This window comes from Nymphaea colorata, chromosome 4, assembly GCF_008831285.2.
Source record: "Nymphaea colorata isolate Beijing-Zhang1983 chromosome 4, ASM883128v2, whole genome shotgun sequence".
Lineage (NCBI taxonomy): Eukaryota > Viridiplantae > Streptophyta > Magnoliopsida > Nymphaeales > Nymphaeaceae > Nymphaea > Nymphaea colorata.
Genome location: NC_045141.1, coordinates 18,151,628 through 18,167,269, shown reverse-complemented (window position 1 = coordinate 18,167,269; position 15,642 = coordinate 18,151,628). Strand labels below are relative to the sequence as shown.

General features: G+C 37.4%; 1 protein-coding gene across 9 annotated transcripts; it reads left to right on the top strand.

The window, feature by feature from the left end:
• Positions 1-2,781: 2,781 nt before the first annotated feature.
• LOC116252931 (ferric reduction oxidase 2-like) lies at positions 2,782-14,970 on the top strand. Of its 9 annotated transcripts, none has more exons than XM_031627559.2 (12): positions 2,782-2,804; positions 2,901-3,132; positions 3,268-3,330; positions 3,643-3,754; positions 5,887-6,125; positions 6,309-6,408; positions 7,723-7,920; positions 9,955-10,189; positions 11,878-12,205; positions 12,601-12,853; positions 12,995-13,695; positions 14,637-14,970. In XM_031627559.2, exons 4-12 carry the CDS (start codon positions 3,741-3,743, stop codon positions 14,774-14,776), a joined length of 2,208 nt encoding a protein of 735 aa, XP_031483419.1. In that variant the 5' UTR covers positions 2,782-2,804; positions 2,901-3,132; positions 3,268-3,330; positions 3,643-3,740; the 3' UTR covers positions 14,777-14,970. The 9 variants fall into 9 exon arrangements, with proteins under 9 accessions (XP_031483419.1, XP_031483422.1, XP_031483425.1 ...); XM_031627562.2 differs by lacking the exon at positions 2,782-2,804 and adding an exon at positions 3,406-3,510 and having other exon boundaries at positions 2,822-3,132; XM_031627565.2 differs by lacking the exons at positions 2,782-2,804; positions 3,268-3,330 and adding an exon at positions 3,331-3,461 and having other exon boundaries at positions 2,822-3,132; positions 3,648-3,754.
• The last annotated feature ends 672 nt before the right edge of the window (positions 14,971-15,642 follow it).

Genomic DNA, 15,642 nt, shown 5'->3' with positions numbered 1-15,642 from the left:
AATATGTCTGTAAGTACTTTGTTTAGGTTTGCATAGACGACAATTGTGTACAGAAATTATTTAGGTTTGCATAGACGACAATTGTGTACAGAAATTGTTTAGGTTTGCATAGACGACAATTGTGTACAGAAAGGCTGCATACAATGCTTCGGGTACAAAAGAGTCGGAAGGCCTTGTAATCCTCATGCCAACAGAATTTTGAGTTGAATGGGTGTTATCAATGACAGTGGTGTTCTCTTCAACTTAAGTACTAGTCTTTCGGCTTAAAACGTGTGCCCCTAACCTTACCAAGGATGCTATGCCCTTTCATGTCTTTTAAATAAAGAATTGATGAAAATAAAGGGGGAGGTTTCATTTTTCATGAAGGTGCATATCAATTGATATGAGCCAATAAAGTTTCGGGATGTTGCATTAAAGTTATTGAAATATGTGTTAAAGTTATTAAAATATGTGTTATGTAGAATTATGCAAAAACAGGAACCGGAACCCCGAAGTGGGTGCATGTCTATGAGCATGCACGCACGCCCATATGCATGTATGAACAAGAAAAGGAGAAGCAGTTACGAGAATTGTAAAGTTAGAAATTTTTCATGAGAGGGTCGAATTAAAGTTTCCAAAGTTTGATAGGGGCCAAAATATTATTTTTCAAATTTTTTATATAAAACAAATGAATTTTTTTTAAAATTTACGTATACATTTAAAAAAAAAATTGAGGTGAGGTCACCGTCCATGTGAGCCCCCTTTAGGTTTGCTCCTAACCGTAACCGGGCAAGGGTGGTTTTTGTCTAAGGACAATAAGATAGAGGGGCACATGAAAAAAACCAGGCAAGTGGTTTATTTATCAAGTATTTTTTTTCCCTAATTTTCAAGTATATTCTTGGAGCATCCAATTGAAAACTATTTTTGGTCTGGTTATGATTGCCAATTGCATATTTCATTTTTTGTGAATTCTTCAACCAACCTTTTTCTTACTTTGATGATGGTTTGGGCAGCTGTTGGGACAAGCTCCCTACCTTTCTTCAATAAAGAATATTATGTACAAATATATATATATATATATACCTCCAAGTGAATCCCCTACCTATTGCATTTTTCTATAAAAAATTGACTCTAGCAAAACGATCATATTCTACCTATGATTTGAAATTTTATGCAAGGGTTCAAGCACTTTGCTAGTAATGACATTAAGGAGCCCCACAGTCAACCACAGGAAAAATATTACAAAGGAATGGAGAAAGAATGAAGTAGTTAGAGTTACCAAATTGTAATTGAAGGAAACAAATGACAATGGGAAAGAAAAAGGAGAGTGACAATAAAGCCAATATCTCCCTTCCCCACGTGCACCAATCCACTTTAATAAGAGGAGATGGTGAATGGATCATGAATCTCCTTGTTAAAGATCCACAAGGTGCAAAATAATTAATAAAATAAGTATGCTGGAAGAGTTCCAATAATTCTTGAGCTTCAATACATCTGCTTAGGATGGGTCTTACAGAATGCCGTGGCAGAGCTAGAAAAAATTTGTAGAAGAGCACTTATTCACATATTTATATATTCGAAGGTATAACATAACAAATATTTGAAAATAAAAAGTTAATATAAAAATAAAGAAACATTGAAGAACTACCTACACCATTCCATATGTGGCTCAAATATTTGAAAAAAAAAGTTAATGTAAAAATAAAGAAACATTGAAATTGAACGGGGAGAGCTAAGGGGGGCTGCAGCATCCAGGGGTCATGGTCCCAACACAAATTGAAAAAAAAAAAAACCTACGTGTAATTTTAAAATTTTTCACTTAGCTGATATAAGAAATTTTAAAAAATTATATTTCAAACCTTGTTAAAATTTTAAACTTATAATTTGACTCTTTTAATAAAAAATTTCTAGCTTCACCCTTATCACAGAAAACCTGAAACCTACATGCTATAGTGTGAGTTGGGCTACATTGGCTGAGGCTGGAGAAGTTATGAAATGTTTTCGGCCTAATGCTCTGGCATAGAATGCACTACTAGATGCCTTATGCACCACATAAACTATCAAGTGAACGCCTTCTGTCATGATTTTTTTTTTCAAGCTAAATTGTAAATGCAAACGAGGTGAAATTCTTAAAAAAAAATCATCTTCCAACATGTACCTAAAATTTCCATAATCTTGCATCTTGCATGCAAACATTTGCTTAAAGGCTACAATAAGGACAAACATATAGATAGCGTTTGATAGTTTCCAATATCAAATTCAAGTTCAAGGCTGCATTAAAAGTTATGTATTATAAGATCTTCAATTAGAACAAACTCAGGATCTTACTAGCGTGCAGGTGCAGAGGGGGGGTGGGGGGCGCCTAGGCCATGGCCTCATCCGGCCAATGAAAAAAAAATTACATTAAAAAAAATAATTTTTTTAATTACGGAATGCATTTTTGGATTTCAATTCAGTTGGCCCTACTCGGATTCAGAGGTTGGACTGTCGGTCCGCCCCTAACTGGTAGGGTAGATCTTAAATCCAAGTTGTATGTAAAATATTGGATTTGTCAGATGAGAAGAGGGATTGTGAAATAAACACACTCATGAGTGGAAACCAGATCCATTTAGTGATACAGTAAAGAAAAAGAATCGAAATGTTTCAGACTATGTTGTTAGGTGGCCAAGCAAGACGTTGACAGAATACCCTAAAACTATTCGATCTGGTTACATATAAGCCTTGGATCTACGCTCCCGATGCAAATTTCGGTTTCCTGAATGCAGGTGGGATTTAAGACCGGATTAGGCCAAATCTGGCAAGTGGCAACGGCAGATCCAAATCAGGTCCGAATCATTTACATCTCCCTACCGGTCAGAAACATTTGCAACCCTAGATGGATCTTCGATGCCTCACCACAGCCTCCACTCTCATGCATGCAGATCAGTGAGAGCATGGTTTCGTGATATTAGGATCTCTCCATCTCGCGCGTTGTCTACGTTTTCCTTTTCTTCGTGGTTAGTAGATGGCGGGGGTTTCCCTGGGTTCTTGTTCTACTCTATCTACTCCGATAGAGGCACGCTATGGGCTTGATGAACGAGAAGCCGCACCCAATTCTATTCAAAGATTGATACACGGTCGCCAGCTCAATGAGTCGACAAGGAAAACATCTCCGTGAGCACTTCTTACTCTGTTTCTCTATATGTCGTTATGTCCTGTTCTCAAATTTTGCTCTTGAACATTTTGTTCCGCTTTACATATTTTAGTCGACTGTTTATCTAAAAGGTTATGATAACGTATTTGATGTAGATCAAGTTATGGACCTACGTCCCTTGCAGCAATGCCTCTCTAATTGAGGTTCTCCCGTCTCAGGTTTGTTGTTGCATAGGTGGAAAGTTCTCGTATTTTCTCATGGGCAATCTTTTGAACTGGATTTCTGAACTGAAGGGGGGCTCATTAACATCAATTCCGAAACTTGAAGGAGATGAATTTGATGGGGAAATGTTGGTGCATCAGTGATTCACTCGCTTTGCTATTTGATCTTTTTTTCCGGTAGATTTTTGTTGTGGTCTGTTTAGACACTTGGGTAGCAGTTTGGCTGTTCGATTTGGGTTCCATGGGTTTTTTTTCATTTCGATGGTGTTCTTTTGTTTACTGTTTGCTTATTGCTTTTACTTTTGGTAGGTAAGTTCATGGGCTTCTGCACTGTGGCGCCTTTCAATACATTGATTTAAATTGGCAGGAACAAGTTGAACAGGGAGGTCAAGTAATTACAGAACACAATGAAAGAGAACAAGTAAGTTGGGAGTTCATATAGCTACTTCTCAGAACTGATATTTGTATCTTTTTTTTTCCCTTTTGTTCTATGTCTACATGATGATAAGTTGATAATATACATTATGAAACTCCATAAGTATGTCGAAGTTTTTAAGCCAAAACAATTTTCAGTCAAGAGTGAGTACTGTCTTTTGGTTGCCTCTATTTATCTAAAGTCAAAAAAGAAAGAAAGGAACTATACGATCTAATAGCTACCATTTGTTTGTTTACGCTATGAACATTTCATTTCAACTTGTGATCTAATTTTCTTTTGTCACTTTGGATCACCATGACTGTGAGACTAATAAATTTTGATTGTCAAATTTGTGCTTCGCTTGCTCTCTCTCTATCTCTCTCTAAAAGAAAAGCAACCTATTTTGTGTTGGTAATTCTACCACAACCAATTGTAGCCCATTAGTGTCAACTGAATTTAGGACTTGTACGTAAGCTCCTAATCCCCAAATTCAGTACTCATTATTTTTGCCCACATGGCCGAGAGTGTGACTTATAAGACCTTCGCGTTTACGAGGGTCAAGAGTTCAATAACCATCGAGTATCTATTGGAATAAGATCTGCCTAACCCCAGTTTATCAGGGGACAAAGAATGAAATAATAGTTATGGTTCTTATTACAGAGTTGTTTGAGGAGTGAATCTACCAAAAATGCAATATGAATCTGAATCAAATAGGCTAACTAAAAAAACTAATGCCGTGAATATCAGATGTGGTTTCTCTTCTCTTCCAAGTACCACCAAAAGGCCAGATTGTTATAAGTAAATGCGATTTTTTTTTCGATTTAAGTTATAAGGTTCTACAGTGTTGTTGGATGACTGGATATGGTGTTAAACTATATCGAATCAACACAATTTTTTAGTCAATTTAGAGACATCAATGTGTTGTTTATACTTTATAACATAATATGTAACATTATATATACTATATATATGCATGTATATATATATATGTGTGTGTGTGTGTGTGTGTGTGTATATATTATATAGACATGCTGACATGTTTATAAATATTACTTTAGTACACAAAAACTTGATCTAAATTCTATTTATTTTCATGAAAAATTGATTTTTTCTACTACCAAAATCTCGATGTCGTAAGGGTCATGTAAGTTTTAATAATTATAAAACACAGACAAACTCAAAAAATAATTGACGTAATATATGTTTCTGTCAAATTATTCTTAACTTTGGAGATCATATCTATTAAGTTAGATTGTATACAAGGTACTTTGATACTCTGTTTTTAAAACGTCTGATTTTTATTCCTAAACCTAAGTGACCTAGGACCTTTTCTCTATCTCTTCTCTTTCTCTTTATATATTTATACACACACACACACACACACACACATATGGTATTTCAAGGGAATTACTCTTGAAACTGTCCTATCAAATTGACCAAATGATTCATCTCAAAAGAATCAAAATATTTCAACTGTATATAATCAGGTAATTCTGTACACCTGCAATTTAGCTCTGCTAAAGGAGTAGGAGACCAAAATATTCCATAAATTCAGTGAAAACAAAATCGCAAAGCACTTCATGCATATGTCACGTAACTTCTGCCACAGCAGTGCATGAGGAAGTGGTTGACAATCTTAAACTGCATGAGAACATGAGCTTCCTTCAGTCAATGGCTATATATAATACAATTTTTGAAATGACATGTCTATAATACAAAACCACTTATTCTTTATACATTTATGTTGAAATTTGAAATCATAGAAACTTGTAAATGATTGTTATAGAAAATAATAATAATTCTTGCTGAGTACCATATGTCTGTTTTCTCCTTCCTATTCAGAATAAAAGATTATATGATTTATTTGAGACATAAATTAATTTATAATTGGACTTGTGGATTAAGTAACTAAAATTGGCCCGAAATCAGTTTACTTTAAAATTTAAATCAGCTTACTCTCTCTCTCTCTCTCTCTCTATATATATATATATATATATATATATATAATATGAAGCATGCACTATGGACATTCATTTGGTAAAAATGAGTCATGAAGAAGGCCACATGTCAAGTATGAGGAAACTCTCTCAAGTTCGCGTGGCTTATAAGATCCCATGACCCTTTGCTCGTTTCTGCAGAAGAAAAAGAAAAGTGAGCCTTCAATTTCTCTCTCTTTTGGCTGCCCGTGCTATTGTGGCGTCAAGGAGAAGGATTGAGACAATGGGAAGAACAGTAGCACACGTGCTGAAGTTTGTGATGGCCATCACGTTCATAGGATGGCTTATGATGTGGATTGTGATGCCCACAAATCTTTGGCGCAGACAGTGGAGAGTGCAGTTGAGAGCACGCACAAACTCTACGTATTTCGGCACTTCTGGTCTGAATGTCCTCTCAACTTCTTTGTTTTCTTGTTCTCTATTTTCTCTGTTTTTTTTGTTCTGCTAACTACAGGCAGGGATGCCGAACATTTTTAGGACTGTTCTATATGTGTGTTTATCTATCTTTATACGGACTGTGGTAACCTTTTTTGTTTTTAATTAATTTGGGATATATTTTGCAGGTGCCAACATCCTAGTCTACTGCTTTCCGATGATGCTGATCTCTGTTTTAGGTTGCATGTATCTCCACCTGAAGGAGAAAGATCATTCTCCATCGGGAAGGTACTCACAGAGAGAGAGAGAGAAATAGAGACTTTAGTTGTTTGTTCCAGCTTCCTTCGCACAGCCGGTGAAACATTGGAGAAAAGATCTGAATGGCCTACCAAATAGATATGAAATCCCTACTTTCTTAAGAGCCCACACGTTTCACCATAGAAAAGCAAAACCCATTTTAGAAGCCCCCTGCATGACAGGAAGCATGCCAATTCGTGCCACGTATATGCACGAAATTTCCTGCGGACCTCATTGTCTCCTAGCAAATTCCGTGGGTTTTTAAGTTTCCTTCCTGACCACGATGAATTTTTCTTTCTTCTTTCAGTTTAAGTTTATTTATCCCGTCAGTATCATATCTTAAGTATATTTTATGCTGTTTTGGTTCCATGGCCAAGGCCAATATGTAAAATTTTAAATATCGGCCAACACGCTGTCTGAATCAACCGCCTGATTCAGCCTATATCTAATATCAGCCTCTTTTTTAAAGAAAATTATAATAAATCCCTACCTTTTAAAAACTTTTTAAACAGAAAAATACTTTAAGAGCAATCTGACCTATAATTGGCCACCGTTAGGATCAAGACCTATAATTGGCCATCGTTAGGATCACTTAAGCCCTGTATTCCCAGGGTTGAGGAATTTTTTTCGTGGGAGGCCAAAAATATATTTTTCAAAATTTTTGTCGGGGCTAAACAATAATTATTGAAAGTTTTAAATAGGCGAAAGTAAAATGTTTGAAAAATATAATAATAATATTTTTTCCCCCAAAAATATCAGGGGCGGCCATGGTCCCTGCCATCGCCGGGGCTCCGCCCCTTAATACGCCCATACCTAAAGGGATGGGGCATGGTAGAGTGAGTCCATCTTGTAAAACATGGAACAGACAGGACTGGTGAAACCCACTCTTATTTGAGGCCAAGGAACACATCTTGTCGTGGGGCGAGGTTAAACTACTAGAACCAAATAGTTGGAGGGACACCATTATCAATACAAGAATACGTTTGTGGATCACGCGAAGTACCGCAGAGCCTACTATAAACATTATTCTGGTACTCGGTTAAACTACTGGATTTCATTTTAGATGTAGTGTACGCCATCGGGCGTTGTGTTCTATTTACCAGCTAGAGTCAATGCTAGCCATGCAAATATTGGTGTTCAGAACACCTAAATCTGTTGGAAACCAGATTAATTTGAATGTTATAGAGGCAAGAAACGAAAATTTCAAAGCCATAATTATTTACATTCATTGCCAAAAAAAAAAAAAAATTCTCTATCAGATTTGTTCCAAAACGTTACTCAAACCAACCATATTTATGATTGCAGAGTAAGTAACAAGAAGCGACGGATTAATGGAGGTAGCTGGTGGACCCGTCCCTTTTTGGTGAAGGGCCCCTTGGGGGTGATCAGCGCGCTGGAACTAGCGCTTGCATTGATGTTTGTTGCTCTCCTTATTTGGTGCTTCACGGTGTACCTCGGGGTCAATCTTCCAAAGATCACCAAGGCCGAAGATGGTGCCCAACTGTGAGGCCTCACCATTTTAAACTTTCACGTCGTCATTTTTTTTTCAACACCACAGCTTTCTTGATTTTGTCAGGTTGATACACACAGATATGCACATACTTAACAGATGTCTGGGTAGCTCATTTTCTTCTGGATATGTGTCTTCAAATGTGGGGTTCTTTTTCTTTTCTCTTCAATTGTGTGCCCTCATATCATCAACTTGTTATGCTACATCAACAGTTATGGGAACGACCGACTTATATGGAAATTATCATAAAGAATAAAAACCACCGAACCTTTGAAAAGTTCAAAGAATCACCTAACCATTTTGATGGTTGAAGTCGGTACTTAAGTGCTTATGGAGACATGGATTGAGAGGGCACATGCACTGAGATTCTGAGAAAAGGAGGAGAGAGTGAGTGATACAGAGTCGTGCAAGTCTATGTGGTAATCCACCCCCTCTCCTTCTTTCTCTGTCGATATATATATATATATATATATATATATATATATATATATATATATATATATATATATATATATATATATATATATACTGGTTTTTCTCACTTTTCTTTCTTTTCTCACCCTTTCACCCAACTTTTTCATCGGTTTCTTCTTTTTCATTTTCCTTTGTCACAACCATCCTTTCTACTCTAGGATTGGTTAATCCTGCGAGCCTGATTAAATGCTCGACCGAAGAGGGGAGCTTGAAAATAAGACTGAAAATTTCTGTTCTAAAATAAGGCTGGTTTACTCAGTTGCCATATATATGTGTGTGTGTGTGCCTGTATGTATGTATGTATCATGGCTATCACTTTCTGCTCAAGCCATGAAAGGCATGTTTTTTCTCTCTAAGATAAGACAGTATATGACCATATATAAAAAATGTGTGTAGTAGAGATAGAGAAAGAGAGAGAGAGAGAGAATGAAGGGTGGGGGTGGGGAGGAGAGAGAGAGAGAGCCTTTGGCCTTGATGCTTTACATCATAATTGGGAGCTTGTGAAGTTCTAGTTGCATTTGCTTAATCGGATAGCTGCCTTCAAGTCTTTATTGTCATCACCGTCATATTGTTACTATAATTGGAATCCTTATTATGGCTATGCTTATGACTGTTTCAGCCTTTCAGGCATAAAAGATGAAATAGTGCCCATGATGTTTCATTCTTTGCGAAAATTATTAAAAAAAGTCTAGAAAATTGTATTGGGTCTATTTTCACAGAATTGTTTTCACCATAGTACATCTAATCAGGTCTAGCGGTAACTTGGACTCGAGGTGCCAGTTAAAACAACCAGAAAGGATCTTAGGTAGTAAATGGTCAATCATGAGTTCGGCCCCTTGTTAAGAGTTTCACCACACTTGCCCACATAAAGGTTCTTAGGGTTCAAAGGCCTTCACCTGAGTTACATGCTACCAGCCACTAGGATGACAGGAGTTGACTACAATTACAATACAATAAATAGTCACAAATAACATCTCGAAGTTTTAAATGGAAAGGTTTTTTTTTTAGTATAATATGGTGAGCTTGAAAAAAAAGGAAAAATAGTGTAAATTTTTAAAAATTTTAAAAAAATAAAAAATGAGGGAAAAATACAATAAGCGAGAAACTAATAACACAAACATGACAAGATAATTAAATTTGCAACAAGAAAAAAAAAAGAAAAATGAAAAAAAAACTGTTTGGCATTAAAAAAACTGAAAAAAAAAATTAAATAATACAATAAAAAATTTCGTTTTTAACGTATTTTAAAAAAAAATGAGTTTTTTTTTTTTTAGTTTTAAACAGTCATTTAATTTGTCATGTTTTTTCCAAAAAAAACGCGTTTTCTGTCACTATGCATTAAAGTAAGCATTCATATCTCCTACCTTAAGAGTGGCTTATTTGTTATTGGTAATAACTTCATTGGCACTTCGTAGCTTTGAAAATAATCAGTCATTTCTAGTTGACGGTTTCAATGATAATCAAGGCAGAAAAACATTAGCATTGATCGCCACTATATTCATGTTTGGGGTTTTGCTGCAATTCCAGTTCCTAAAGCTGTTAGGTCTTTGCAGATGGCAAGCAAAATTGGAACGTGCATCATCTTGGTTGGGGATAGTTGGTGTCTTATGTGCTGCATTTCTGTTCATCCCCGTGTCAAGGGGGTCCGTGCTGTTGAAGCTGGCTGGCCTTACTTTTGAAGAGAGTGTTAAGTATCACATTTGGTTAGGTCATATCGTAATGACCATCTTGACTGTCCACGGGACCTGTTTTATCATCATTTGGACATGCAGCAATGAACTGCACAAGGTAGACTTTCCAACCTTAGCTATAGGCCTTCATATACCATACTTGATGAGAATCATTTGAGCCATCGATTCCAAGGAGATCAAACATGGAGATTAAATGAGTTTGAAATATCTTTCAAAGGAGGGTGGGGAGAGAGAGAGAGAAAGAAAAAAGGGGAAACAAATGAGTTTCCTTAAACAAAACCCCTTGTCTCCTTTCAGGGTATTTTAGATTCTTGAAAAAATAGATTGACTTCTATATTTGTATCTTAATCTCTACTATTTGACCTCTTTGGAATCAACAAGTGATTCCTATCAATATCTAGTATATGAAAGCCTGGTACCTATATATATATATATATATATATATATATATATTATCTATCTATCTCATTGTTAAATGTCTAACAGAAAGAGAACTCAACCTAATCACAGTTGTTCGAATTAAATTCTCTTATATATATATATATATATATATATATATATATATATATAAATCTGCACATGTTCCTCTCGGTTTGCCCCTGAGGTTACAGTGGCAAGGGGCAGGCCGGACACCCTTCCTTTCTCTTTGATGCAGGGGAAGGCTTTGGCCCCTCCCAGTGGCAGGCCGGACACCCTTCCTTTCTCTTTGATGCAGGGGAAGGCTTTGGCCCCTCCCAGTGCTTTTTTTTTTTTTTATTCTTTTTTAATTGAAGGGGGAGGAAGGGCCATCTCTTGGATGCCCATGGAGTGTAAGGAGGCATAGTTTATATAAGATGCACCTTTGTGATAGTTTTTAGTGATACAAGATAAAAAATACCCATCCTGCCATACAGGTAGCCAGCTGTCTTCAATTTATATAGGGGCAGGGGCCGTGGTCCCCCTCGGATTTTAAAAAGTTCAATTATATTTCAGCCTTTTTTAAAGTTTTTGAAACTATAGTTTGGCCCCTGCAACGAAAAAATCTTAACTCTGCCATATATATATATATATATATATAGAGAGAGAGAGAGAGAGAGAGAGAGAGAGAGAGAAATTGGTAGAAAGTAGAAACCAAACCATTAGGTCAGGGATACAAACCAGACCCTTTATTTTTTTCTAAAACATTCTTTTAAATAAAATATAAACATCCTAATATATTTGTAAAAACTATTTTGATATTAAACATGCTTTCAATATAGTTGTTTTTATGAAAAATATTGATTTTTCTATTATCAAAATGTTTATGCTATGGGAGCCATCCATTTTTGCTTATTATAAGGACACTATTGAAACCAAAAAATGGTCAACTTAATATATATTTTGCATCAACCTATCCTTAAGATCATATTGGTAAGGTTAGATTTTGAAACAAAACACTTTAAATATCATATGTATAAGGGTCTGGTTTTTGTCCCTGACCTATTGGTATATATATATATATATATATATTAGAGATAGGAGAGTGAAAGAAAGCCAAGTTGTTGCACTTGACTTTTCTGAAATTGCTTCAGACCCCATCCATTAGATGCCGATGTCTACTTTAGGGATGAAAGAAAAAGTTTTTACAGTTGTACTTGCTCTTTGGAATGGTCATTGGAACAGGTGTAGTCTTTCTTAAAATGTCTCTTTTTAGTGTAGTAATGGAAACCTATCTAAGCCGGTTCAAGCCCTTTGGGCTAAGAAGCCAATTAATTGCTTGCTGTGTCCTTTGCTACAACGCTAATGCATTAGGGAGATTTTGTGCAGTTTCTGGAATGGGCAAACGATGATGTATCAAATGTGGCTGGGGAATTGGCTCTCTTCTTTGGCATTTGCATGTGGATCACAACTTTACCCTGGATAAGGCGTAAGATGTTTGAGTTGTTCTTCTATACACACCAACTCTATGTGCTCTTTGTCGTCTTTTTTGTCTTCCATGTGGGTACTGGCGTGCTGTACATGTTACTTCCTGGACTTTATCTCTTCATTGTTGATCGCTTTTTGCGTTTTATGCAATCCCGGCAATCTGTCCGACTGGTTTCGGCACGTATCCTCCCATGTGAGGCTGTGGAGTTATCCTTCTCCAAGAAACCGGGTGAGAACCATAACCTCTTCATTTTTACACTTGATAAACCATCTTTTGACAATGCCCGTAACATGCACAAGCCGGAACTATAGGTGTATGATTTGGGTATTACAGGGTCAGATCTGGGCTCCCCTTTGACGGTTTTGAAAGAAAAACATATTAAGTTTGAGAATGAACTTCAGAGGAAGATGCTCAGCTTCGGAGGCTTGTCTAAGCTCATTTAAATATCACACATGCATGCACACACACAAGGGAATTTTACATGAATATTCTTAAAATACTTTCATGGGTTTTATGAACTTCTTAATTGTCCAGGCAAATCCTGGGTTTATTTCTTGTTATTTTGCAGAGTGTTTGCTGTACTAAAAGGCTAATGGTTGGAACCAACTGTGTGTTTGTTTCAGGTCTGAGCCATAGTCCCATGAGCACGGTCTTCATTAATGTGCCTAGCATATCTCGCCTGCAGTGGCACCCATTCACAGTGACCTCTTCCAGCAGCCTAGAGCCTGAGAAGTTGAGTGTTGCAATCAAGTGTGAAGGACAGTGGACGGGGGATCTGTATGAGAAGCTCTCATCAGCTGCCAGATCTGGTGCCATTGATGGACTTGAGGTGCTTGTTGAAGGTCCTTATGGACCCCCGTCGACTGATTTCCTTAGGTATATATATATATATTTATAGATACACACACGCACACACACACATATATATACACTATTTGCAGACATGAGAGTTCTTTTACAATAATTCTCCAAGAGGCCGTTCCCCTTCTCCATTTCTAATTACTCCTTCGATCACAGATATGATACACTGGTTATGGTAAGTGGTGGCGCAGGCATCACCCCCTTCATCTCAATCATACGCCACCTAATATCCAGGAATGATGCACCAAAAGAGCCAGCAAGATTACTGCTCATTTGTGCCTTCAGGAATGCTAGGGACTTGGCAATGCTCGACCTCCTACTTCCTGCCTCAACCTCGTCATCAGACTTGTGTCCTTTGCAACTCCAGATCGAAGCCTTTGTTACAAGAGAACAGGGGAGGCCAGAGTCACAAGCTCTATTGCAGACTGTGTGCTTCAAGCCCACGCCTGGGGACATGCCTATTTCTTGGACACTGGGTCCAAACCATTGGCTGTGGCTGGGCACACTCATTTCCTCATCCTTTCTCTTGTTCTTAGTGCTTGTGGGATGCTTCACACGCTTTCACACATACCCTCGAGAGCATGGAACGAAGTATGTTTATCCTGTTTGGTTGAAGGGGCTCTTCGTTATGTTTTTCATGTGCTTGAGCGTTGTGGTTGTGGGTGTTGCGGTGATCTTGTGGAACAAGAGGAAGGAGCCCATGGTGGACCGACAAGTTCGGAGCATGGAAATGGAGGCTCCAACTGCAAATCGTAGCTCTTGGCTGTATGATGATGGGAGAGAGCTTGCGAGTTGGCCTAATCAGTGCTCCGTTGAAAATGTTCAAGTGCATTATGGTGCAAGGCCCGACTTCAAAAGTATATATATATATCTCTCTCTCTGTCTCTCTGTGTGTATGTTTGTATCTCAATATAATAATATATATATGAACACACACACACACATATGTTCAGTAGATTTGCCATACTTGCTCTGGACTTTTAACGTGAAAGTAGATTGCTTTGCTTCTCGGCTGTGAGTGAAACAAACATAAAATACCCCATTTTTTATGACGCCCAATATGAAAAACACGAGTTTCACTGCAGCTCCACTTTCTTGGCAAAAGTAGTGTCACATTTTCTCCCCTTTGTTTTAGCCTTCCTAGCAGTGCTTTCCTGTATTTTCTCAGCATCTCTCATCAGAATTCTTTCTCCTCAATGCAACAAACGAATTCATGATGAGCAATGCCTTTCCATATCCAGTCCCTAAGCTCTTTGTGGGTTCCCTTCGCGAAGTGATTCCACAACCAAAAAATAAGTTTTTGTGCGTACCCTTCTTTTCATCCTCGTCTCATTAGCTCTCTTCTTCCAGTTATCAGTTCCCCTGTTGAGATCACTGATCACTGATCAGGTTGCTGCCGGAGTGAGTCGCTCAACAATTTGAGCAACTCAACTGGTGGTGCTCAGGGTGGGAGTGTACTCATGAGAGTACAGACGCCCCTGTCGAAGAGTCCATGACTCCATATTGCTGGGCGATCTGCACCTAATTCATATATCTACTGTCTGAATTCGGTTACTGGCAAATAAGATTTTTCTGTCGCTCAGTTGTCTTTTCCTTGGCCTCAGTCATCGTTGAGGGCGGGTATATAATATTGTTATTGGCCACACAAGTGAGATTTGATTAATTGTTTCAGCCTTAAGGTTGTTTTCTTTTTCCCCAGTCTCTTTCAAAAGAAAAAGGATTTTCTTACACTGTAAACACACAAATACTCATGAGAATAACATTAAGCTAAATCACTATGCATTTTGTTGTCTCGCAGAGATGTTGCGGAAGTCTGAAGGATCGAGCACCGGAGTCTTGGTATGTGGCCCCACCACAATGAGGAGCGATGTTGCTGCAATTTGCTCATCTGCCACAGCCAAAAACTTGCACTATCATTCCATAAATTTTGATTGGTAGTATGAGGAATTCGTATTTGATTGTCTGTGTGTATGGCATACATTATAATGGTATCAGAATCTTTATGTGCGTGTTTCTTTCTTCGTGTACTAATAAAGGGCGATGGCTGCCACTGTCTTTAGTTTATTCTATGAATTTGATCAATATGTAGCAGTCTCGTTAAACTGTATATGAATCTAAGCTCTTCTATCTCCCTCTCTCTCTCGAAGGTTGAAGAAATCCAAGGCATGAGTATACATGTGCACTGGAAATCTACGTGAGTAAACAAGAGGAAGGGAGATGTTTCCAGGAATCTAGACATTAGAGACGACTCGAAGAATAAAATACCGTGCCTTATATAGACGGGGTTAGTAGGGCTGGGACAGGACAGCGATGTTCTGCATGTATACAACAGAAATAAGTTGAATATTTTCAGACTTCAGGTTAAAGCAATGTATCAAGTGCTTTTTCATTAATAACAATGTTAAATGTGTCCACACAAACATTTTGCTCATGAATTATTCCAAAACCATTGACAATGACTTTGTTTTCAATAATTGGGATCCCGACATTGTGGGCATACTCTCCGAGCCATTTCAAATTAGAAAAAGGACTTTGTTTATCAGCAGAAGAAGAACGAACTACGGTTCATTGGCTCTCTGGTCTGCATTTCGAAAGTTGTATATAGGGAATATCTTGTCCCTTGACTTGATGGCAGTAAGTCTTGTCGTTAAAGTCGTTAGGTCTAGGATTCCAAGAGCAGGTATCACATACAGACAAGTTGTAATAATATATGGTAATAATTTCTTTAGAACCTAATCTTAAAAAAACAATGTATATATATATATATATATATATGAATCTCTGGACATTCACAGCATGCACCC